Source organism: Anser cygnoides, chromosome 3 (genome assembly GCF_040182565.1).
Source record: "Anser cygnoides isolate HZ-2024a breed goose chromosome 3, Taihu_goose_T2T_genome, whole genome shotgun sequence".
Taxonomy (NCBI): Eukaryota; Metazoa; Chordata; class Aves; order Anseriformes; family Anatidae; genus Anser; species Anser cygnoides.
Window position 1 is genome coordinate 44,259,184 of NC_089875.1, and position 26,291 is coordinate 44,285,474.

Genomic DNA, 26,291 nt, shown 5'->3' on the forward strand with positions numbered 1-26,291 from the left:
CAAACTCTTCCCATGGGAGAGGATCGCAGTACTGGGCGCATCCTCACGGCCATGTTCAACGCTAGCCCCTTGCCGCCCTGCGCCCCGTGGGCGGTGCAGCTGGGCAGCAGGGGATGGGTGGGTTTGTGGTCTGCGCCGTGAGCATCTTGGGTCCCAGAATGGGAGAAGGGCCTGCAAATCTGTGAGAAACCCTGGCCATGGAGCAGGGAAATCGGAACAAGCTCAGTGAGGATCTTGCTTTATGCGTGGGGTCTGATTTAAAAATTTGGTAACATCTGCTGAAAAGCATGTCTGCCTTGTTTGTCTTCAACCTCTACTCCAAACAGCTGACTGGTGTGGGTTTTGTGTGACAGCAACAGCCAGGATACCAGATAAGATCATCAAACATATTTTATATAAGCCATCGATAACAATATTCTGTCACTAATAACCAAAGCCAGATTCAAAGCCATGCCCATTCATTTCAATCAGCGTGTCAGTTTGATGATGTAAAGTTTTCTTCTTTGGCTGTAATTAAAAAATAAAAAAAAAAAGTTAAAAAAAAAAAAAAGGAAGGAAGCTTCTTCATGAACCAGAAGTATTTTCAAACTTTTTCTTTTCCAAAAAATATTATGGAAAAGAATAACTAGAAGGTGAAAAGAGCTCCAAGGTTATCTACAAGTGAAAGCAAAAGAGGCAGGAACGCAGACATTAAAAATGATGTGCGTGGCCAGAGACAGAATTGCATTTTGAGAACTGAGACTCACTTGCTACACAGATAATATCATATTTAGGTTCGGGTTCTTCCTTCAGACACTCTTGAACAGTTTCCTATGAAGTGCAAGAACTATGCTTGTGTTTGTATCTGTGGGTGAAAATAAGAAGATGTGACTTGACCCTTAAGTTTATCACCATAGACATTTTTTACTTTAAACTCATTTTCAAAAATCCGCAAATGCAACTTCGCTGCCTAGCAAAAAGGACGTGATCTTAAATCCACGTATCATCAGGATAGGCTCATGAAAGTGGCTTACCAGCTGGCTGGGTCTGCCCATCAGTTGTGGAGAAAGTCTAGCCTTCTTTGCAGCACAGGGGCATCCATGTGGGGCAGCTCAGTCCCATCCATCCCAGAAAACTTCAAGGTGAATGCATTTTATAGCAAAAATATTGTCTATAAAAGCCACTTTAGACCTCAGATGTTCTGATTTTCAAGAGTGTCTAAAATAAATACAATAAAATCCAAAGTCTGATCCCTTCATAGGTAATCAGTTACTAAGATTTTCTGTCACAAAATGCTTCACAAGACGAAAAATTCTAGCCTTGTGTCTTTTAAGACAGAAATATTCTGTGGCTTCAGGGAAATGTAGCGCATCCTTAGCAGTTAAAGGCCTAACACTGCACTGCAGACTGGTCTTCTCAAACCAGCTTGGCACAGATCACATCTCCAGGCTCATGCAAAGCCAGAGCAAGAATTTATCACTAGAGACAACCCCCGTGCACAGCTGCCTTCTCTTCTCCCAGGCCTCCTCCAGCTGCTGAGATGTCCTTACTGCCACGACAGATGTGCAGCGTGCCCTTCTTTGGCCTCTTTACTTATCCAGCTTCCACGACTGCATGATACTACCACGTTCAGAGGGACAGCAATACTGGGAAACAGTTAAATGCAGTTGCAGCTGCTTGTAGCAACACTGCAGCTGAAAACTGCAGCACCTCATGACCAGAGGACTCTTCTGCTGGTCAGGGAGCCTCCTCACTGAGTACAGCTGACTGCTACCAGCCTGCATCCCTCCAGGTCCCCCCCAACCACATCTGTGCACACAACAGGACAAACATAAGCCAGGAGCTTCACAGCCTTTTTGGATTATCAAATGAAAGCAGCTTTCAGAGCACGGTTGTCATTGCAGAATGTATGTTTAAAGGTGTGTAACAGCTTAGAGAGGAAAAGAGCACTGCAAAATGTGCCTTTAGGTATCCAAAAGTCTGTTTTTCCAAGTGTAAATTGTGCTGCCTCTGTAACAAAATGCAGAGATGATCCTTTCAGTCCTCAGTTGGCTGATGAAGATGCCTGTGCTGAGGCACTCTCTGGAGGCATCTCTCATTGTGCACTGATGATGGATGGTCCCAAATGACTGGTGTGTGCTTAGGCTGCATCTGAAGAGAGGCATGGGAGCACCTCCATGGGCCAGGGTCCAGCTGCATAGCTACTTGCGGCAGGTGAAGGCATCATGGTACATTTTGGACAGGTCCCCGACTGAGCTGGCTGGGAGACAAGGAGTCTGGGAGCATGAGATCATCCATCCATGACTTGGTTATCTGTAACATGGGACATGGCAAATTCTTCCTCAAGCATGCAGCTCACACTGACCTAGACTTGCTAAGCCATCCAGGTGAACCACGCAGGTGGCAGATCACACCCATGTCCAAAATCAGCCTTGATGGCTTCCTGGTGCTTCATTCAAAGCACCTGAGGCTGCAGAATGGAATCAAGACTGTTGTACTGCGTCTTTGAGGACATCCACCTGAGAAACAGGACCCAAATAAGCAACTTTTCCACTTCAAGTGAGTTCTCCCGAGCAGATAGTACACCTTTGGGCTCAAGAGGTGGAATACTCAGGTGGCCTCAAGTCCTCCTGAGCAATCTCTTAACAAACCTTCTGCTTCAAGTACGTGACGTTAAAAATATCAAACCCCTCAGCAAGTTCCTGTTAAAAGCGAAAAAATGTGGCCTATTACATCCAATTGTATGGAATCCCCAACGTGTTTCACCAGCAGAGCAGTTGATCAGTGACACCTTGAGGCTGACTTCATAAAATACAGTTGTTTCGCACAAAACTGTGTTCTAGACACTTTAAACACATAACGCATTTCAAGAAAATGTCCCAAACTTCTGTTATCTTCATTTTCCCATGCCTCTCTTGAACTCTTCAAGTATTTAGGCCCCGTCACTCTAGTACTCTATTTACATGGCTCTTGCAAAATTAAATTGCTAACTGTTTTTGAAATCCATCATCTATATTCTTTTTTTTTTCCCTCTCTACTGTGCATTTCTCTTTTTAATACAGGGCATCTATGTGCCTTTATGCTAGTGAAAGTACATTAGTATGTTTCGCTTAAAAAAACACCTAAAAATGTTTTATAGGTTTCTACCAGATAAAATGATACCCAATCCCCCATTAGGGCATATTTGAACTTCTGCATTATAGCATATATTTATCTGAAAATGAGCTTATCCCAGCTTCTGGGGATTGTTCATGAACCCCGAATCTCCCTAGCCTGCTCCATGTGGCTGCCTTCTCTCTGCCACTGGTGAAAAGAGCATGATTAAAGGAAAAAAGATGGTGACTAACATACAGCATGCTGGACTCCAACTTCACCAGCCGCCAGTTCAGTGGTGTAGCTTGAGGTCTGGGGAAGGTCCAAATGGGACAGTCCGTGGGCCAAGATAAAGGTGTTTGATTACAGCTCCAGCCTACCTTCACAGTCACCTTTTTTTACCACCTCCCACTGCTCCTGGTTAACAGCTGAGGGGTTGACCCATGACTTTAGAAGCACTCAGCCCATAAATTTCCATGACTAACTGCAATTACATTATTAATTGACAAACACGTTCATAGGTTGAGGGCAGCTTCTGTGGAAGCTGAAGATGACAGCATTCAGATGATGTCAGTTGTTTTCACATGAAATCAGCTGGCCAGCAACACTGAGTACAAGGAGGTCACGCAAATCTCAGAGGTTTCTCAATGCATCAATCTTTTTATTTCATTTGCGTTGCTGGAGCCAAATTCATTGCTGCTTCACGTCCAGCTGAAGCCTGCAGCTTCCCCAAGCACTGGGATATTTTCCATATCCAGCACACAAGGAGCAGGAAAGCGAGGCAGAGCACCCTGTTCCCCATTTTACCTGAACCTCTCAGGTGGGACCCTACGCTATGCAGCCCCAAGTGATGGAGAAAACGCACACGCAGCATCACGTTACTGCAGTGCCTTTCTCAGATGGCCCTGTAGTGCCACCTTCAGACTAAACCAAGACACATCCTATCACTCTCCTAACTAATAGTCCGTCCCACCTCTGGCTGCACTCCAGGCCCAACCAGCAGCCCTGAGCCTCCGGTGAAGGGGAATCCAAAACACGGCTCAGCTTCAGATACAGACTGAATTTTGTTTCCCTGGATAGCGCAAAGAAAAGGGGGAGGATCTGGCCAATTGCAATGCTAGGTCATTAAAGCCGTGTCTAAATCCGCAAAGTCCCAGAAAGTCATGTTGTTTTAATTTGGAAGAAGGAGTTTTTGCATCTCCTCCATCCTGAGTCTGCCTCTGAGGAGATTTTGTGGTCCTTCCCCATTCGTAAGGTATCAGACACTAATATTGTAGTAATCTAGTTTGCGAACATCGAGGACATCGAGGTGCTCGAGCGAGTCCAGAGAAGGGCAACGAAGCTGGTGAGGGGTCTGGAGAACAAGTCTTACGAGGAGCGGCTGAGGGAGCTGGGCTTGTTCAGTCTGGAGAAGAGGAGGCTCAGGGGCGACCTTATCGCACTCTACAGGTACCTTAAAGGAGGCTGTAGCGAGGTGGGGGTTGGTCCATTCTCCCACGTGCCTGGTGACAGGACGAGGGGGAATGGGCGAAAGTCGCGCCAATGGAGGTTTAGGTTGGATATTAGGAAGAACTTCTTCACCAAAAGGGTTGTTAGGCATTGGAATGGGCTGCCCAGGGAAGTGGTGGAGTCACCATCCCTGGAGGTCTTTAAAAGACGTTTAGATGTAGAGCTTAGTGATATGGTTTAGTGGAGGACTTGTTAGTGTTAGGTCAGAGGTTGGGCTAGGTGATCTTGGAGGTCTCTTCCAACCTAGACGATTCTGTGATTCTGTGATTCTGTAAAAACTAGTAAAAAATTAGTAAAAAAACGAGTAAAAAAAATAGAGAAACCTCAACATGACTTTCTGGGCAGCAACTTTATGACCACAATCAAGTATATAGGTACAATAACTGTGGTGAAATTAATTTGAGGAACAAATGATAGTATTTAAACATCTGATCTGCAGACACAGTTTGACATGATGTATCTGCTTTTATGTGAGACGGAAGTTTCTAGCAGGTGTAAGCAAAAGAAACCATAAATCAGAAGACAAACATTTGGCTTTTGGTTTTCTTCACCCTTATACTGCAGGTGGATACCAATGAGGTCAGTTCTAGCTACTTACTTTTTGGTTAGTCAAAAATAATGTTTTAATTGAAATACAGTAGCCTATATTTGCAAACTGGAGAGATACCAGCAATGTATTTTCCAGCCTAGTTCACACTTTGTGACTATTTGTGACTTTTTTTCTTTTTTTTCTATCTTTCCTTTCCTGTTTGTCCAGCCCATCTTTCTCTTCAGTATTACTAAAAGCTTTTGTAGGAAGCTTTATATTTTTTGTGTGCTGGCACGTGCACGTTAACTAATTGGGAGTGGCTGGAGGCAGAGGAGCGTGGCATTAGTACGACAACATTTACCAAACATAACTTCCATACAGGCAAGCTCATTTTGATCAGACAAGGCTGACGTCTGTTAGCCTAAAATCCTGTTTGTACCGAGCAAGGTGTCTAGATCTCCCTGTTCTCATAGTGACGTACTGTGACATTTTTAGTAATCTGGCAAAATCTGTCTACTTCAGTGTTAACCATTAGGGGTTTGGGGAAGGAGTGAGACTAAGAAACCCAGAAGGGGGGAGGCTGAGGGGCTGAGGGTTTCGTCACAGAGGCGGTGCCCGCCCGCCATGGCGCGGGGCCGGGCACGCGTGCGCAGCGGGGCCGTTGCGGGCGGAGCCGAGGCGGGGCGGCGGGGCCCGGCCGCGTCCCTCCCGGCCCGGCGGCGGTCCGCGGGCGGCAGCGCCCTGCCCGGGCCCGGCGGGGAGCCGGGGCGCTCCCGGCATGTCGCAGGCCGCCATGTCCGAGACCTACGGTAGGAGCTGGGGGGCGGCGGCGGGGCTGGGGCGGTGCGGGCAGCGCCCCGAGGGGCTGGGGGCCGCCGGGGCAGCCTCCTGCTCTCACAGCCCGAGCCTAGTGGTGGGCGTGCGGCTGCTGTTGGTGGGGCGGGGACACGGTAAGTACCTGATGGCTTGGGTGGGTGCCGTGTGGTGACAGCGGCAGCTCGGCCAGGTGTGAGGGCGGCAGCACTGCCAGCAGGAGTTCTTGTCAGGGGTTCACCGGCCTCGTTGTTTCTGCTGTGTAAGCCTGTTTATTTTCAACGCCCTGGTCATCAGGGGCTAAGGTCTCCTTCCCCGCTGTGGTCAGTGTATGGCAGGTGCACAGAACTGGGGGCAGAATGATCCCAGAGCGTGGGGCAGACATTAGGACATTGAGACCCTGCTTCTTTTTTCCATGCTTGAAACACAAAGCTTGCACAAAACCAGAGTAGCGAGTTGTGCTTCGCTGATTTAGGTAAGAGTTTGAACCAGTTTTTCATGGTCTGAACTCGTGATCGAGAACTGGGATCACTTCTGTACTCTTCTAGTGGCCTCTAAACAAACGGATGGACAGATAACCAGAGAAGACAGAATGCCAGCAGTGCTCCAGCCTGCTTGCTATTACAATCCCATATTTTCATGCCATATCTTAACAAGTACATTTCAACATTTTTTCGTATTGTTCCAGTGATGCAAAATAGCAACTGTAAGCCCACTGTAACTCTTCATGTTTTCTGATTGTTTTGGTGTTCTAGAAAATGTGACCTTAAACTTGAAGGTTTGCAGTTGTTGTAGGTTATTTTGTTTGCTTATTTTTTGGTGTATGTTTCTTCTGAGTTTCAGTGTTTGTTCTGTATGTACATAAATAACCTACAGAAATTCTGAGCTAGAATACATGAGTGTCAAGATTTAGAGTAGATGGAGTAGTAAAAACTAAGTTATGACATAACATAGAATTTAACAATGCCTACGCTATGTCTTGACCGTGATAGTGACTAGTATCTAATTTTGTAGCGTCCTGTTGGTGCTTTGAAAAGAGGATAAGAGCAGGGCAAGTACATGTGATGATTTCCCTGATATTCTCCAGCTATTTTCAACTTAAAATTTCCATGAGCTGAGTATGGTTTCTGTTGAGAAAGCGTTGGTGGCTCTTTCTTCAATGAACTTGTGCAGTTTTTTCTTGAACTCTGGCAAATTTGCATTCACAGCATCCTTTGGCAGGGAGCTCCCTGCATATGCCATCTGTTCTGCAGAAGGTGCTCTCCTTGTTTTCTGAAGAGTTCTGCTTGATAGCCAGTTTTATTTGATGGCCTTTAGCTCTTCTGAGGGGATGGAGTGTAATATTTGTCTCCCCTCTTAATGATTTTACTCGTCATTTCCTAGACCTGAACAAAGGAAAGGTAAAGCAGGTTTGTGTAAAACAACAGTTTAAATTGCCTTCAGTCTTACATTAAAAGGTCTAAAAACTTTTAAAGGCTAGTTGCCGTGTCTCAACTAAGGGTCAGTACTAGTTTTAACAGTTTTGGTTGGGTTGCCATTATTTTGGGGACTGTACGTTGTTTGTTCAGCATCATGAGAGAGTGGGGTCTGTGTGCTAACTACATGTAAATGTTGTATTCCCCCCACACTTTTTTTTTTGTAATGCTCCAGAACAGTTGGAATAGTTTACTGCAGAATAGCTATATATAGCACTTCATCATAATTAGAGGAATCTAAGTAAATGTTTTGGCTTGCTGAGAAAGCCGTGCAGACAGTATTTTTTCCAAAAGTTATTTGCAAGAAATTTGCTTAACCCTCTTCCTTTCCAACATATATTGGGTATCAGAATCGTTTGGCAGACCTCTGAGGTTCCTTGGAATTACTTTGGAAATACTAATTTTAGTGGTTTTTTTTTCCCAAATAAATATTTTTCTGCTTATTAAAACTGCTTTACATAGCCAATTATGTTGTTTTACTCTCAGCTTTGATTTGAAAACTGTAATTGCTTTGCTCAATTCCATTGTTTCTGGAAGATCTTTGCAGGACCTCTGCTTTAATATCAATATTGTAAATTACCTGCAGTTGAAGTGATGGTCCCATGATTAAGGATGCTTCTTCTTTCTTACTGTTGCCAGTTGCCTTTAAGAGACAGCCTTCTCCATATCAATTTCAGTTTTATTTCATAATTCTCTTTCTGAGGCTTTGGACATGATGCTGCCCAGGCTCCTTGGACTATCTTCGTGAATACAAATGATCTTTAAGCATACGCTCCTTCTCCAGTGGGCTGTGGGGGTGGTGGAAACAATCCTTGCGTGGCAGTGGACCTGTTGCCCACGAATTGTCATGTTAGTAGCAGTGGGGAATGAAAAGTTGTAACTGAATTAAATATGAGAGTGAATTTAACATTGTCTGCAACGCTTTGCTAGCTTGATATCGCTACCTGTGGAGCGCTGGAGGCTGGAGACCTGTAGAACTTGAGTGCCGGGTTCTGGAGCAGATTGTGAAATGGACAGATAGGAAAAGTACTGCTTATGTTTTTTTAAATCTTAATGGCTGCTTCACACAACTGTTCTAAATTTATTTGCATCTTTCTTCTACTGGTAGAAAGAAGTCTTTACGGTACTTGTAAGTCAAATGAGGTTTAATCAGACAAACATCCAACTGTGGTTTATTGCAAATATATCACCAGAACAGTGCTGTCTCCCCTCTCTATGGTGTTTTAGCATGGGAATGTGATGGCTCAAAGTTTGCTCTGGGAAGCAGAGTATAATAAAATGAATAATTAATAAGGATCATGTTTGGGATTTTGCTCTTCAGTGTGTGCTGTTCCATCCTCCCCCAGCTTTCAGCTCTGCTTGGAGTGGTAAAAGGAGACTGCCAGGATACTCAGCTGAGGTATATTGGAACAAGTTGGGATTTCCGCTGCTGTAGTATGATCCTACACAATCAATTTCTTTCCCTTACAAAGTGCCAGGAACAAAACCAAAGTAATTGTGAAGAGAAAACTCCATGAATTTTGAGACTAAATTTAGGAAGAACTTTTTACTGCTGCTGTTGGGAGAGGAGGGTCACTGTAAAATGTCATCTGCTGTAACAGTGGAAACAAATCTCTTAAAATAATTTTCCTTTGAATAAGTCATGCTTTCTGAAATACAGTGGCCTCTGCATAGGTAGCTACTATGAATACATGCAGGCTTTCTCCTGCTTCCCAGTGCAAAACGTAAGCATTTTCACATGATGATAAATATGGACTGATTTTACAGTGTCTTACCCTTCACGGGCAAATAAAAGTGACCTTTGGATTTTAAGTGGTAGAAGGCTAGAGGAAAGGTGGTACTACCTTTTGAGAAAACGTGATGCGTTAGATTCCACTCAAATCTCTTCAGTCCCTACTTCCTTCTGTTTTCTCCATTAGTATCTACTGCTGCCAGTCTGGTTTAGTTTATCAATCTCTTACTATCAGAGATATTTCTGTCATCAAAAAAGTGTTTCTTCTTGGTCTAGGCAATTTGATTCATGCTTTTCTCCTTGTCCTCCTCCCTCCCTCCCCTTCCCGCACGCACTTCTCAGATGGTCTTTGCATTTGTCACCTTGGTCTTCAGTTTATTTCAAAGCTTATTTTATTGCTCAGGGCAGGAAGCAAAGCTGCTGTCTTTCCAGCAGTCTCTGTGCCAGCTGGAACAGAGCCATGTTTATCGGTTCTACCTGTTTATCTTGGAAATTGCTACTGCTGGAGAAAGGGGTAAGCAGGGAGAACAGCTCCTCTCTCCTCTCACTTAGAGAGAAAACCATATGCTAGTAGGAACGCTTCAGAGCACTCTTCCCTTATGCAGATTTATGCAAAATCAAAGATGTCTAACTATCAGGAAAATTCTTTTTTTTTAACTGGCATGAATGTGAGTTTCCAAAGGGTCAGCATTAATGAATGTATGCTCTAGTCTTTCCCAGGCAGCTGGAAGAAGCCTGAGCTGTGATTGAAGGTACAATTTGGTCTTTTTTCCCCCTCCTGTATTAAGAAGAGTATAGAAGACAATTCATTTCACATTACATTTTAAAGGCTAGGCTGCAGTAGTTCAGAAGCAGTTCAATTATCCCTTCTGCTGGAGTAAACTTCAGACAGAGAAGGAGGTTGGATGTCCTGGGGTGGTTTCCACATCGGCCGCCTGGTTTTGATCTGCCGTGGTGGTTGAGTCAAAGCCCACCATTGTCTCCCTTCTCCTTCCCCCTCAGCCTCCCTCATTCCCCCGGCGTGCAGCAGTTTGGCTGCCGGCGCTGCTTTGGGGTGGAGCCGCGGTTTTACTGAGTCCTTTTCACCTGTGCTAGGAAGCAAGGATCCGTCCAGCTGCTTTGCTCCCTGGCACTGTGTGCAGTGTGGGATCAGGTGGGGCACATAGCGCACAGAGGGGAGTAAGTTGACCCCTTATACTGCCTTATTTCCTTAAACAGCCATGCCATGCTATCTTTCTTCTCTTCATGCTTTCTCTAGTGAATGTCTTGTTACCCTTTTTCCTTCTGGCACGGAGTTCAGTTTTCTTTCGAAATCCTTTCTACATAATGAAGACATTATTTACAGGCAGAGTGCTTTAACTTTTCTAGATCGTTTTAGTAACCAGCATGATAGCAAGCATTTTTAGCATGGGAATGATGTTTCTTTTCAGCTTCTGCATGAAGGAGGAACAACAGAGCTCATGAGAAAAACTTCTCTCGGGTGACAGCCTTGGCAGCCAACTGGAATGCCAGAGCTCAGAGCTTCTTTGTCAATCACAAAAATGAATAAATAAAAGCAAGCTGTAAACGAAGTGACTTAACTCCTCTGGGAGGGGAGGCCAAAAAGAAAAACTAGAACAATAAGCAATGGTACAAACACTAGGATATGGGTTGTATTCGGTGAAATTGCACAGAATTAATAATATATGGAAGGTTTTTCTGAGTATGAGTTGCAGTGTGGGCACATAGCTTCTTTAGCCTGTCTCATTCAGTTTCTGTTTCTGAGCAATGCTGCATTTTCTGAGACGTCCACACAGTTCAAAGAGAAGATATTTCATGTCCTAAATCAAACAAATTTATAAACATGTTATTGATACGGTTGCCAGTATCATGCAGAATGACGCTCTAAGAAAGAAGTTCCACAACAACAAACCGAAAAAATATTTTCCCTCTTCTTACCTGGTATTACCTTTATTGATAGTCTGGGCTGATAACTTTAAAAAGCTCCCAACTCATTAAATATGGATATTTGTGACTTTTGGTATTGGCAAATGCTTTTTCTTGTCCTTCCTTGCTGGTGATTACATGTGCAAAGTATTCCAGATTTCCTGAAACATGTTATCCGGTGCTTGTGGGTAAGCTATTAACGTTAAGTCTGATTGAGAGCCTTTTGCTCTTGTGAACAATTGACATAAAATAATTTCAAGTGATAGAAGTACCTTTGTGAACATAACTGCAAAACATTACTTTCCTTACTGTATGAGTCTGCATGTTGTGAAAGATTTTCTGGTATAAATTTTTTAATAGAGGGCTTGGCTTTTTCCATTCTGTAGGCGACTAAAACACTTCTCTTCTTTACAATTCACTTGATTACAGTATGAAACTGCACTTTCAAGTTTCACCTTAGTAAACCGGTTTGCTGTTCTGGCATATGGAAGCATTTTTTTTTTCTACCAAGCAAGCAGGTATTGAATCATCATCTATCCAAATGATTTTTCTGTAGGGGGGAAAAAAAAAAAAAAAAAACCTCCTAAAGTTGTCTGGCCTAATAGGATTTTGGTAGGAGTTAGGAATCTATCTGTAAAGTGCTGTTAGCGTACGGTATCCGTTTGAGGAATTTAATACGAAATCTCCAGTATCACTCTGCTTTCAGAGCAAAATCTGAAGCACCTCAGGAAAAATCCAGTGCTGTTCTGAGGCCCTTCCATATCGGTCCCTGCCAGTGACGCCGTTGGCTCTGAATTCCTCGCTGGCCTGAAGCCTGCCTGTGCAGAACAGAGCAGCTCCTCAGTTGTGCCGCTCAGCAGGGTTTTGTGGATGGCAAAATACGGCTTCATCGACCACATCTAACAACCAGGGCTTAAAATGACAGGAAAAACTAGTGTAGGAACAGAGATTTGCTGTCGTTCTTTTCCTCTTTCAGCTTGACAGTAGCTGTTAAACTACTGTCCATGGTATGAGTTGTCCATGGACAAAAGAAAGGTAGGCTTGATTTTTGTAGTTGTTTTTAACACGAAATTCTGACAAGCAGTATTTGCCAGTTATGTAGGAGAACCGGTTTTAACTGGATTTCAAATTTATATTTGGAAAAAACTGCGGAGACAAGAAGCAGATTATTTTCGTTGCAACTGTGTCTCAGAACATCTTGCATTTTGAGGAACTCTTTGGAAGTGGTAAAATCAGTGAGATTACACACACCCACGGTGGTTTAAATATATGGAAAGGTACACAAGGCAGCTAACTAGTGCTGTTTTGTCCATAAAAAGAGACGTTTGGCTTTCTTAACCTAACGCTTTGGGGCCGTTAATGATATACATACATTTCATGCTAACGGTGAAGATTTGTTACAGTCTGGAGAATGAAGTATTCTGAGTTTCAGTGTGTTTTGCAGTTGAGATGACAGGAAGGGTCCTCCTTTACTGGAAGAACCAGTACACATTTCACAGCCTGAACCAAAATCCCTTTTCTTACGGTCTTTTTCATCTACAAAGCATGAGCAGCTGGGTGGGGGCATGAAGAATGAGAGGAGTTTGGAACAGAATGTCTAGAGTGTGTAAATGGTCATACTTGTGAGCAAAAAAAGCAATCTCTTCTTTCTGAGACAAGCAGAACAGAGTCCATAGCAAAGCCTGTTACAGCATTTGGAACAGGAAAATCATGCAGAGGTAGAGTGAAAAACAGCAGAAACCTTTGGTAAAACAATACCTCATTTTAAAGGTAACAAAATTTGGAAAACAACTGAAGACAAAGAATGGTGGACTTTGCCAGGATTCATAGCCACTTGCTTTTTGCTTTTGGCATTGCTAGATGTTTGTGATGCACCATAACAAATAACAATTCCTGCTCGAAACAGAATGAGCAGGTAGACTTCTTTGTGCATGTTAAATTCGACCTGTAAAGCTAAAGGTTCAAACAAGGTTCTGAAAGATTCATGTATTGGTGCTTTGACTTGCTTCGTATTGTCAAAACTAATGCAAAGTTTTTATTTTTCTTGCTATTGCAAGCTTAATTCTTCTCATTGCATGCTTATTTGATGTTTTACTATGTTTATAAGGAACTGGACAATAAAGCAAAGAGGACTATAAAAAGAACGCTGCTGGTGGAAAAATAAATAGTGAATCACGCAAGAACTTTAACAGTTGTCTTGATGGCTCGGTGTTGGGGAAGTAATTGTAAACCTTCTAATCACAGTTCATCAGTGTAAATGTTTGAGAGTGATAAGACAAGGAGGCTTTCTTCAGTCTTTAGCCAACCTGAGAGTAGACCTGGAGAGGTAGTATCAAACTGTGTAGATAACAGTACAAATGACATCTTGAATACTTGCCTTGCTAAATGAACACTGATGTAAAAGGTTCATAAGTAGGCAAAGTGCCAGAAGTAACTGTATCTTCGTTTATCATACAGAGGAAAAGTGAAAGCAGCCATTCCAGAATAAAAAATACTTCTTGCCTCTGAATACATAGGAAAAACATTCTAGTTGTTCCAGATCATACATGTATTAAAAGCGGAAAATAATCTAAATACATTTTTTTAAAAATCTAGACATTTTTGTACTTTTTTTTTTTTTTTTTAGAGTTAATGTCATGATACAGGGCATTTGTACTGACTCTAGTTGATAGCTTATATGCCCTTAAAACAGGTTGCTGGTATACAAGCCAACCATATGCCTTGTAATTCAACCATTTAATCTCCTCTTGTCATTCTTGTATCTCCATAAACAAATAGCATTCTTAGCTCTTACTTTCTAACCTCACTATTGAATAAACAAATAGCATTCTTAGCTCTTACTTTCTAACCTCACTATTGAATACACTGGGGTATTTTTCAGATCTATCATTATTTTGCCCTCTATTCTCTTCTCCATGAAATAACAGCTACTAGACAGTAGATGGTGTGGGTACTTGGTCTTATGACAAAAATGTGAGTTCTTACTAAAAGTTAGCAATTTTTGTTTGTTTCAATCTTCAGATTTCCTGTTTAAGTTCTTGGTCATAGGAAATGCTGGAACTGGAAAATCCTGTTTGCTACACCAATTTATTGAAAAGAAGTGTAAGTATACATGAGCACAATAAGAGTTCTCCAAAGATTTATCTTTCTCAACTGAATTATAATTCTTTTGAGAAACACCTCTAGAATGATAATGTGTAATTACCAAGGAACTGTGCATGACCTATGAACTTGAACCATGACCTCGCTTCTGATATGGGCAGTTACATACTGCTAAGAATCTGTGCTATCAACAGTCTGCATAGAGCAAGTGCCTTAACTTGCTATAAAGTTGAACTTGCTTAAAAAATGTATCTTGCTTATTCATGGGCAAGACTGGCATTTTGTGTTTTGCTTTTTCTTTAATTTTAAATTGTGTCGAAGTATTAGAAAACAGTGGAATAAAATGTAACTGAAGTTGTCTTGCCGTTCATTAATGGGAACCAGGAATGATTTGATTAAGGCAGGTCATTCTAGTAATTTTGAATTCAATAGGATGTTCAAAAAATGTAATAAATGCTTTTTTTCTGCATGATGGCAGTAGGCTTATGAGTTGCACTGATTTTTGTTTGCTCAAAAAGTAGCTGATAATTTGAACACTGAAGAGTTTGGATCAGACATAACCTGGATTTTGTGACAACTACTCATTTACCCTAAATACTCTCCAAATAACAACTCTATTTTTTGTTTTTCAGTCAAAGATGATTCAAATCATACAATAGGAGTGGAATTCGGTTCAAAGATCATAAACGTTGGTGGTAAATATGTAAAATTGCAGATATGGGACACAGCAGGACAAGAGAGATTCAGGTGCCCTTTTCAGCCATTTTATTAAATGTTGTTTCTTCAGTCATTACTTTCGATGATGTCTTTTTTTTTATCCCTGTTTATAAGTAGGGATAATGGACTTTAGGAATCCCCGGATTGCTATGTTCATTGAAAATGCTTTGTCAAAAGCCTAGTTATAAATAGTCTGCTGCTGCATAGCTTACTATGTTTAAAATCATGTTTTATTTAAATAAATAAATGTTTCATAGTGTAGATTGCATTATATTAACCCAGATCTGAAACAACAGAGATTTAACAGTGTGGTGGTTTTGCACCAATGGTCAACTAAACTCCACTGCACTGCTCTCTCACTTGTCAAAGGAGTGAGGGGAGAAAATATTTTGGGAAAAAAAAAAAAAGGCTCTCAGTTTGAGATAAGGATAATTTAATTAAAGAGAAAAGAAAGAGGAGAAAGTACGCAAAGGTCATGTGGAAGCGAAAAGAGAGAAAAACAATCTCCACTTTCCATTGGTGAGCAATGTTCGGCCACATCTTGGGAAACAGGGTCTCACTGCACGCGTATAGTGGTTGTTTGAGAGGACAGGCATTTTTATAGCAAGAGCCCTCTTCTGTGTCCCCTTTTCTACCTTTTATTGCTGAGTGTGACACCATACGGTATGGAACATCCCTTTGGTCGGTTTGGGTCAGCTGCCCTGGTGATGTCCCCTCCCCACCTCCTGCCCGCTGGCTGTAGGGTGGTTTGGAGGGAGTCCTGCTGCTGTGCCAGCACTGCTCAGCAAGAGAGATAACACTGGCGTGATACCAGGGCTGTTCTAGGTACAGGTGCAGAGCACAGCACCGTATGGGCTGCTGCAGGGACAGTTAACTCCATCCCAGCCAGACCTGGTACAAACAGAAATGGATATCTGTAATTCTATTTCAGGTCTGTAACGAGAAGTTACTATAGAGGTGCTGCAGGTGCTTTGCTGGTCTATGATATAACCAGGTAAGAAAACTACTGCATTTTGTTTATTGGCTATCAGATATGGTTAACAAATAATTATATACTGCCCAAGTATCTAATCCTCTAACAGAGAATGGACAGGAAGAAAAGAAAAATATAAAAATATTACTGTTTTAATGTGCGCTCAAGTCTTGGGACTTGCTTACGTGAGATACTATGAATGCCATAAATGTAAGCAGAGTGTAAGGGTTAGAAAAATAGATGGGAATGGGCTCACCAGTAGCTGTTGTAATCACAGTAGACTAAATGCAGCCACTGGCTTAGGAAGCCTGTAACCACCAACTGTTGGAAACTGAATAAATTGGGGAAGGATCACTGTGCATGTCTTGTTCTCTTCTTGAAATATCTTTTACATTCATGATTTTACAAAGCTAAAACAAGCCTCTGGCCTGATCTATGTTGCTTAATTTCATAGCCTTCAAAACAAATAACCAGGCACTGGCAGGGTGCAACAGAAATTTACAGCAGACTTGAGCCACTTTTAATCAAGGCTGTACACCCCTATTTGTGCAAATTGCTTGTTAGTGTTCTGGTATAACAGGTCTTCTTCTGGAGAAGCTAGTTCTACCTATGTGTTCCTTAATTATAGCCCCCCAAAGCCTGTTCATCCGTATTTTTTATTTATTTTTTAATGTTATAGCCAATAGAAGACCATACCATTGCACACTTACACCTTTTTTTTTCTGGCCACCATTGACTGATACTTGTCAGCTAAGTTTCATGTTGGTTATTAATGACTTGGCTAGGTCTGTTGCTCTTTGTCCTGTGAGTGTACTGTTCTCCTCTGAGCAGTCTTTGAAATCGGTGTTTTGTACTTAAGGTCAGCTGGATGCATTTGTCAGTCCTGTTTCTTGAAGGCTTTAGCACTGACCACCACTACAGTGACTAATGGTGTGTGCATAACTGCTTGCAATGTAATTGGTCTTAAAACAAATGTGAAACTTCAGGTCAGCAAGTCTCGTTAAGTGTAGTTAATTATTATAATCCTATCTGAAACTTAAGTATCAGATGAATTCCATGTTAAACAATAACTCATTCTGTTAGCCCTAAATTTCACGTACAGAAGGCTGAAACTAGATTAGCACTTAAAATTTTAGCCTTTCATATTAATGGGGTATTTTGTTATTTATTTTGACTTACTCCGACCTGTGGGGTTTTTTGAGTGAGTAATAGCAAGCAGGCTGCTACCTCTCAGAGACGACAAGTAGTCTGACTCATCATGAACTATGGATTTTTTTTTTTGTTTGCTTTTTTCTTTGTTTCGTCATCTGTGCCCCTTTCATCTGGGGTTGTCGCTCTAAACCATATTAGTGGTATTTTAGAAGAGGTCCAACTTTCAGAGAGCTTTATAGCTGCAACTGGGATATCTGTATGTATTTAGATCATAGAACCTGGTGTCTGAATCAGAATTTATTAATCAGAATGGCTATCTAATGAAAGGAGGTACGGCAGTGGAACAGAATATTCATAAACGCAAGGAGAAGTAAGCTGAGAGGCATTCCTTTCTAAAGGATCCCACAGCACATGTACACAGCTAGCATGTTTCTTGAATATATAAAATACTGCTGAAAAGAAATTGGCTGATTAACTTCACTTTTGCTTTTTAAAAACTTTAAGCTTTTCATAGAATCATAGAATCATAGAATATCCTCTCTTGATACCGCACAGGTCTACCCAAAAGTTCAGACCATGTGACTAAGTGCACAGTCCAATCTCTTCTTAAATTCAGACAGGCTCGGTGCAGTGACCACTTCCCTGGGGAGCCTGTTCCAGTGTGCAACCACCCTCTCTGTGAAGAACCCCCTCCTGATGTCGAGCCTAAATTTCCCCTGCCTCAGCTTAACCCCGTTCCCGCGGGTCCTGTCACTGGTGTTAATGGAGAAAAGGTCTCCTGCCTCTCGACACCCCCTTACGAGGAAGTTGTAGACTGTGATGAGGTCTCCCCTCAGCCTCCTCTTCTCCAGGCTGAACAGGCCAAGTGACCTCAGCCGTTCCTCGTACGTCTTCCCCTCCAGGCCTTTCACCATCTTCGTAGCCCTCCTCTGTACACTCTCCAACAGTTTCATGTCCTTTTTATACTGTGGTGCCCAGAACTGCACACAGTACTCGAGGTGAGGCCGCACCAGCGCAGAGTAGAGCGGGACAACTTTTAAATAGTTTCATGAAAGAACTTGATACACTTCCCAGTTTATTGTAAGTGACTTGCCTGACTAGCAGCAGTTTGTGGCTTGCCACAAATTTGATTTGCCTTCTAAGCTTTAGCTCGGTGATCTATTCACTAGAAATGAGTGTATTCTAATACGGGATGTTATTTTCTTCGCAGCCGAGAAACCTACAATGCACTTACTAATTGGTTGACAGATGCAAGAATGTTAGCAAGTCAAAATATTGTAATAATACTGTGTGGAAACAAAAAGGATCTTGATGCAGATCGTGAAGTTACTTTTTTAGAAGCATCCCGCTTTGCACAAGAAAATGGTAAGTAGTACAAAGTCATCATGTAATGATGAACGATGTCTTATATTTCAAACAATTTAGTTTTTGTGCAGATAGGCAATACTTTGTTGGCCCACTGTAACTTGTCAAGTGTCTGCGGAAGAGATAATCCTGTTAGTAGATGAGGCAGAGGGAAAGGACAGTGTCTGTAGTGAGAACTGCGTGTACTATTTAAGTTCTATTACCAGTGATTCTTCCAGTCATAGGTGCTACTTGAAGTGGGCAATATATTCTGTAGGGAGTGTAATACAGCCTCAGGTGTTACCTTGCCACCAATGGGCTGGAGAGAAACTAGAGTAATATTTCCTAGTTTTCAGCTTCTTGTAGATACTATACATTGTAGATAAGGTTGGATGGTGTTGGCTTCAGATGAAAGCAATACGTTTCACTCATGAGAAACAGTTCAATATATGGCGTAGATCCAGAGGACTATTACCTGGTCTGTAGTATCCAGAATTTTCAGTCTTTCAAGACACGTTTCTGTGGCAGCTGAAGCCAGTCTCATTCTGAGCTTCTATGCTACAATCCTGCTAACAGTAAAATCTGTTTTCAGTTTGCAAATTGATTATGAAGTCTCTTCTACCATGTATTTTACTGTGGTTGCTGGCTGACCCCTTGCATATAGTTTTCTATTAACAGGAAGCTATATGAAGCTCTTCGGTTTCATGTGCTATTTTGCATGCGCAGCCTAGGTTATTGTGTTTGGATTCTGACTTTCTAGGTTTGTGTAAATTTCAGAGGAAGTTTTTGTGGTTTTAGAAGTTTTGCTTTCAAAAACAGATTTTTTTCAGGACCATGCTATTGGGGACAGCTCTCCTGAAGTGTAAGAAAAATTATTGTTAGTATCAATTTTTGTTTGAATTGCTATATCAGATATTTCAGACTTGCTTTGAGATTGTTTTTCTGCTGTCAAATGCAGAGCTGATGTTCTTGGAAACAAGTGCACTAACAGGGGAAAATGTTGAAGAGGCCTTTGTACAGTGTGCAAGAAAAATACTCAATAAAATTGAATCAGGTAAATAGAGATTTTTATTTTTCCCTGAAAAATAAAAGTATATGTGTAAGTTTCAGCATCTAATGTTAACTAGTTGTAGTAAAATAACCAGTTTGATTTATAGCCATATGTTTTAATAGAAATGAACGCCCAAGTCAGATCTGTATACCTAAAAGGAGGAGAGTTTTGATGGATGTTTTGACATGGCATTTGCCTTAATAGTCAGCTCAGAGTATGGGCAATGCATTCTGTGGGTTGCTATGTCCATACAGACGTGAAGCGTGACATTAGATTTAGCAATGCAGAATAAAAACCTAGCATGAGGGCAGGCATACCTTTTATTTCTGCTTCTCTTGTATAGCAGGAAATGTGGTCAAGAGAATTTGAACACTAACACAGAAGATGCCGGGGATGTTTCCTAGCAACTGTATTCCCTGAAGTGACCTCCCTAGCTCTCAGCTGAAATCATTTTTTCTTTTGTAGATCTAGAAATATACCAGAAGCTTCTCTATGCAAGTGAGCAGGTTTCTATCAGAAACAGACTCCCAAGTGTTGTGTCATTAGAGCTAATCTGTTGTTCTGATTTTTGTCTGTCATCAGCTGTCCGATGTCTTCCAAGTTTTAAGAATGGGCTATATTGGAAAGTATCTCAGACTCAGATTACACATTTTGAATGCCAAACAAAATTATGCGAAAAGAATACAGTATTTTCACAGGAGTTTCCTGATCACTGCATCAAATAAATGCCAAATAGCAACCTCCATTTTAAATAAAAAGAAAAAAGCAACAAAAAAGCAGAGCATGGCTAGTTAGTCATGATACTGTATTTCCATGACTGATTTAAAGAGGCATTAATATGACAAAAGTGAGTCCTGCTTTATGTGAGCTGTTTGTCCTTTCCCTTGTGTCATCACACATGCACTGAATCATGAAAAAATTGAGCCTGGAGAGGACCTCTGGACGTCCAGCCTCCTGTTTCAAGTTAGGGTCAGCTTCAAAGTGGGAGCAGGTTGCCCAGGGCACATCAAGGCATATTTTGAGATGCCCCAAGACGTTCAGAAGTTCTCATTGTGCATCCTGTGTCTATTGCCTCTTGTCCTTTTATTGTGCATTTCTGAGTGCGGTCTGGCCCTAGCCTTTAGACCCTTTTAAGATCCTGCAGTCCTGCATTTAGATCTCTCTTAGCCTTCTCTTCTCCAGGCTGAACAAACACAGCTTTCTTAGCCTCTGCCTGAACGTAGTGTGCTTCAGCCTGCAACTGTCTCAGTGGCCTTCTCCTGTACTCTCCCCAGTTTGTTCTTCGCATTTGTGGAATGCAGAACTGGACATAGGGCTCTCAATGTGGCTTTGCAAGTGCCAAGCAGAGTGAAGTAATCACGTCTCTCATCCTGCTGGCTACACTCTTGCTATCACAGCCCTGTGCATTGTTTACCCCCGTTGTCATGAGTGCGTGCTATGTCTCATGGTCAGCTTGTCCATCAGGCCCCCCAGGTCTTTTTTGGCAGGGCTGCTGTGTAACAACTGGTCAGTCCCCAGTCTGTACCGGTGCTTGGGGTTGTTCTGTCACAAATACGGTACTCTGCACGTGTAGGTGCTGAATGTCATGAGGTCCTGCTGGCATGGTTCCTTAGTTTGGTCAAGGTGTTTTCTGAATGGTAGCCCTACCCTCAAGCTATCAACTGCTCTGCTCAACGTGGCATCATCTGCCGACTCACAGGGGGAGCAGATATGTGCAATGAACCTGAATAAGTTATCTGAATTATTCAGAGGGATTTTTTTTTTTTTTTACCTAAACATTTCTAATCTTGGCCAGTTCACCATGGAGTAAGAAATGGAAGAACATTTCTGAAGGCACTGGGTGTGAAGTAAACCAGCCACAGAAATGAATTAGCAGTAGCTGGGAAAGCTGAGGCCATTTCCTCCAGGGGCAGTGCTTTATGGAATGTTACCGTCAAATTGATCCATTTCTGTTTGGCTTAGTATTAACTGTGCTTGCTTGTTAGTCTCTTAGAGCAGGTGTCTTTTAACATGAAACAGTGTTTGCAGAACACATTTTAGGTATTTCCTTTGTTAGAAGTAGCGCAAAAACACTTTTCTGTTGCAGCCTAGCTCGAACTGCTTTGTCATTATGATTAAGGGCACACGGTTGTAATTACAGAAGAAAATAGCACAGTTCTAGAGTTGCCTAAAAATAAACAGAATTGCAATAGATCTCTCCGTAACTAGAGCAGAACATCATTTTATGTTTGTATCTGATGTCGTCGTTTAAATTGGAATGTACTATTTGTAAGTGATCCATCCTCTGTGACCATTTTGTTTCTCCTCAGGAGAGTTAGATCCAGAAAGAATGGGCTCAGGTATTCAGTATGGAGACGCTGCCTTGAGACAGCTGAGATCGCCACGTAGAGCACAAGCACAAAGTGCTCAAGAATGTGGGTGTTAAAGAAGCAAAGCACAAAATTCCAAATACTCACTTTAGATACAGAAGGTAAGTTAGTTACAAAAATCTCAGGGTGTTTGGTAAATTACTGTATTTCATAAATGGGCTACACCAACTGCTCGGCATTTTCAGTTTCACGGCCTGTAAAAGCAGCAGCATGGAATCTAATGAAATAATGCACAGTAGAGGTTTACACAAGACTTTTACTCCCTACTGATGTGTTTGAGGTTTTTACTCTGAGGAATGCTGCGGAAAACATTTAAAAATTCTGTATATCTGAAATGCATTGTTCTTCTGATACTTACCTAATGCACTGTAGAAAAAGTGAATCATTTCCATGGTATTGTGAATAAATATTACTAGGAATGAGAATTTACAAAATGCATGGGGGCAGTATCTTGTCCAAAGCTATTAGATAGTATTTTCTGAAAAAAAAAAAATGAAATTTAAAGACTGACACTTGGAAATGAAAGGTAGTACTGGATTTCAAGCTTCCACTGACTGTTTTTTTCCTACTTTCCCCCTTAGTCACTGAGGGTAATTAAAGAATTGCTGTGTATAAGTTTTTCCAGCCACATTAAGCCTTAATTCTCTAACATGAGGGCAGTGATATCAAATTAAGCTATTACTGGAAGCATAGTTACTACGTCAGTCTTACTGTATTCATTTTTATCAATTTGGGCAGCGCATGGCAGCATTACTCAAACTGCCAGCAGAAGCTTTACAGAACGTTAAATAAGACCACGTTCAATTATGTGTTCTCATATTTTGTTCTATATTCAAGGAGCTTAGTTCCCAATTAAAGCCCAGAATTTTAAATAATGCTTGAGAATCCTTTAACTGCTTTCATCCTTTTTTTTCTCCTATAAAACACCTTCCTTCAACTAAGAGACTGCTAAAAGGGGCATTCATTTAGTCCAATTCTGTGTGGCTCCACAGCAGTGACTATTTATTGATCTTATTTCAGCTCTTGAGATTTTACATTGATTGGTGTGGGTAAGTGATGGAGTTCCTATGTATTTTTCAGCTGTCCATGTAAATGGCATTTGAAGAAACAAAGTTTGAGAGCTATGCAGTTTTTAAACATGCCTTTCCGCTATATACAGACAGAGCAGACGACTGCTGACAGAAAGGTGCGCCGTGTGCTGTGGGTGGAGGATTGTCCGTGTGACACAAAAGCCTGTAAAGCAAACCTGATAATTCAGTGGACAATGTTAAGGTGATACCTGTATGTAAGCATTTTCCGTTGCCTACTTTTGTTCTTTCATCTTTAGTTGAAAGCATTGCTATATACTGTAAATAATGTAACAGTAAATTTACAAAGCATGGTATACTTATATATGATGATAGAATGTTGCACTACAAGCAGTTTAATATTTTATTTTTTTATATAAACTAAAATTTAACTGAGGTAGGCTTTGTCGTGTTTGTCGCACAACAGTTTATATTTATGCCATGTATTACAAAACCACTGGCAGTGTCAGTAAGAGGTGGCTGTTTGTTTTTCCTTCTTAATTTGACACATTCTGACAAGGTGTCTACACAACTGATTTTCAATGTAGGGTTAGACCCATAGTTAACATTTTGTAACACATCAGATTAGAGACTTCATCTTTATTGAAGTTCACATATCATAATTCTTAATTTATCATAATTCTTAAGTATCTCTTAAGATATTTAAGAATTGAGAAGTTCAGAAACATGCTTTTAAATCTCTCAAATGGCTGTCAACTGACATGCATTTTGGAATTTTTCTTGGTCCTGATGTTTTGTTTAGCACTGGTGTCATGATGATAGTATGTATATGTGAACAGAACTGTGCATCTTCTGTGTGTTTTGTAATTCTAGTGCAGGGGCAGGGGCTCATAGAAAACGATCACAGGAAGACGATCACAGGAAGAATTCTATTTAACCTCTTACTTCTGACTAAGAAATCAACTAGGGAAAAATGATATCTGGTGAAGCATACCCGGTAAAGTACAAACTGAACCCCAGTGTTTTTTTCCTAAACTATCCCGAACATTTGAAGTTTAGAATACTAATATCTTGTACCTCTTACAAGGTACAACTAAGAACTTGAATTGTAAAATTAGATTTTAAAATGATGAACTTAAATTCTGCCTTTCTGGAGTTCTACCTTTTAACTTTTTTGTGTGGATACTACATAATGCTATCCACATTGCTTCCAGAAGACTTGCATGAGAAGAAAAAAATACGAATACTACTTATGTAGTTCTTTCTTCCTGTCAAGCTCATCAAGGAAACCTTCAGCCTTGGTGCTAATTTTTGTATGTTAATTAATTCTTCCCGTGCTGTTTTTGTATGGTGGGGAAGAGGTATGGAACAAGAGATTAGGAATCCTGTTGTCATTGCTTAGCTGGAGACAAAAGAGAAGAGACTTGCAGAGGGTTCAAGAGGGAAGAGAGAACCACAAGTATTGCATACCACTTTTACAGTGTCATGACAACTGATCAGGTAAGAGTTGGGGCTTTTATGGAGCTGTGGAAATAAGTGTTTCTGGAGGTAGCCAAACTCAAACTGCTGGCAGGGAGTGACATTGCAGTTGTACTCATACAAGTAGGTAAAAATATCTCTAGTGATTCCCAACTAGAAAGGGGATGTTATCCTGGAAGTGCAAATTAACACAAAATAGCTCATCTGATCAGAACCCAGGGTTGAAATTCCAAGAGTAAAAGTGCTTTATTTTTATATACATGAATCTTCCCTATTTAAGGGACATTGGTCAAACGCACATCTAAAAACTAAATAGGAAAACTAAACCAAGGCTGTAATTCAGAGGGCAGTTAATGCACGAGCAAACCAAAAATCCTACAAAGAGGAGAGGTATACTGTCTTTCATGGAATTAGAATTGCATGTAAAAAATATTGTCCTGACACTTTTAGTTCAAATAGATGCTCATCGCAAAATTATACACCCCTGGCTCATCTTTGAGTTAAAAGTACAAAATAATTAAGTTTGCTGTGTACTAGAAAAGCCTAGGCTTAATTTTAAAAAGGTTGTGGGGTCTAAAGACTTTCATGTTATAGCTCTCTGTATCATGTTTTATTTAAGATTTGGATTTTTATATAACTGATAAGAATTTATTCCAAGGCATTTTATTGTTGATAAACTGTCTCAAAATATACTTTTTAATCCTGCATTTACAATAAGAACAAACTCCAAGTAACCTTACCTGTCTTAGTCATGACATTTATTTTCACTTCCATTACTCCGAGAGCAAGTTCCCTGAAGTAGATGGTGGATGCAGTTACCACCTCCAGCATGTCCAAGTGGCATATTGTTCAACTGAGATGTGTTGCATTTTTACCAGAGTTCTTGGGGGTGGGGGTGAAGATGTCAGTTCTGAAACCCCAAACCAATACTGAAGTACTGGAAAAGTGATAGAGGAATGTGTTCCCTATGATCTAATCAGATTTCTTGGTACACGGACAAAAGTAAAAGCTGTGCACTTACCTGCCATGACATAGCACAGGTAAAGCCAAAGCCTCCCTTCCAACACTGTTAAAATGGTTGAAGTGGGGTTGCCACTTGATAAAAACTTCTCTATTAGTACACTAACAGTTGAAACAGGGGGAGGGTTGTTACTTAATTCTGTTTCTTTCAGCAGTGTACTACTTTAAAGCAAGTGCTCTACAGGGTGTTTTTTATTTTAAAAATATTTTCCAGTCCTTTTCCCTTTGTATACAAGAGTGGCCCTTTGGTTTATACTAGTTCATGTGATCATGTTGGTCATGTGTCAGTGGTTAAGCAGCAGTAAGCACAGTTTTATTCTTCAACAAATTGTCTTATGCTGTCCCCTTCCTGTGAGGAAGGAAAGAATACCTTCTTCATTATAATCAGGATTGCCAGGTTTTTACCATTTCCTTATACTTACACCCTTACTATATTAGTGCATATTAAACCTGGTTAATATACATTTTGTAAAGTGTTGCACCCTTAGGCTGTATCTCACTGACATTTAAAACAGATACTTTCTAAAATGGCAGCTTCTGAGGAGAATACTGTTGGAAGCAGTAGCTTTCCAGTGTAAGCTTTGCTGTTTACTCTTTTTCCTCTGAGTATTTTTATTTCTAAAAATAAACATCAAGCCCTTAAGAGCTCTGGAATCAATTTTAAGCTTTAACTTTATAGTTCACACAGCAAACCAAACATAGCTCACATAACATTAAGTGATGATTGTTACATTATATATGGTTTTTAGTGTAAAGTTCTTACTTTACCAAAGCAAGATGGCTTAGTTTTACACAAAGTACTAGGCACCCATATCCTAGGATTTACTGGATATGGAACTTAAACCGTTCAGAGCTTTAGAAGATTTAAATGTCTTATTAAATCCTGTCTTGCCTTTTAATGAGGCTGCTGGCCTATACTATTTCATTTCATGCTTGTATCTAACACCAAATAAAGAATTTTTGATTTCTAGGTGTTGTACTGCAAATCCTGTTTATTTGC

General features: G+C 41.0%; 1 protein-coding gene across 3 annotated transcripts; it reads left to right on the top strand.

The window, feature by feature from the left end:
* The first annotated feature begins 5,765 nt into the window (after positions 1 to 5,765).
* RAB4A (RAB4A, member RAS oncogene family) lies at positions 5,766 to 26,261 on the top strand. Of its 3 annotated transcripts, none has more exons than XM_048047259.2 (8): positions 5,766 to 5,919; positions 14,078 to 14,158; positions 14,791 to 14,905; positions 15,807 to 15,869; positions 18,211 to 18,365; positions 19,303 to 19,398; positions 21,705 to 21,865; positions 22,845 to 26,261. In XM_048047259.2, the coding sequence occupies exons 1-7, from the start codon at positions 5,889 to 5,891 to the stop codon at positions 21,818 to 21,820; spliced, it is 657 nt and encodes a 218-aa protein (XP_047903216.1). In that variant the 5' UTR covers positions 5,766 to 5,888; the 3' UTR covers positions 21,821 to 21,865; positions 22,845 to 26,261. The 3 variants fall into 3 exon arrangements, with proteins under 3 accessions (XP_047903216.1, XP_047903214.1, XP_047903215.1); XM_048047257.2 differs by lacking the exon at positions 5,766 to 5,919 and adding an exon at positions 11,526 to 11,574; XM_048047258.2 differs by lacking the exon at positions 5,766 to 5,919 and adding an exon at positions 11,526 to 11,574 and having other exon boundaries at positions 22,924 to 26,261.
* Positions 26,262 to 26,291: the final 30 nt, after the last annotated feature.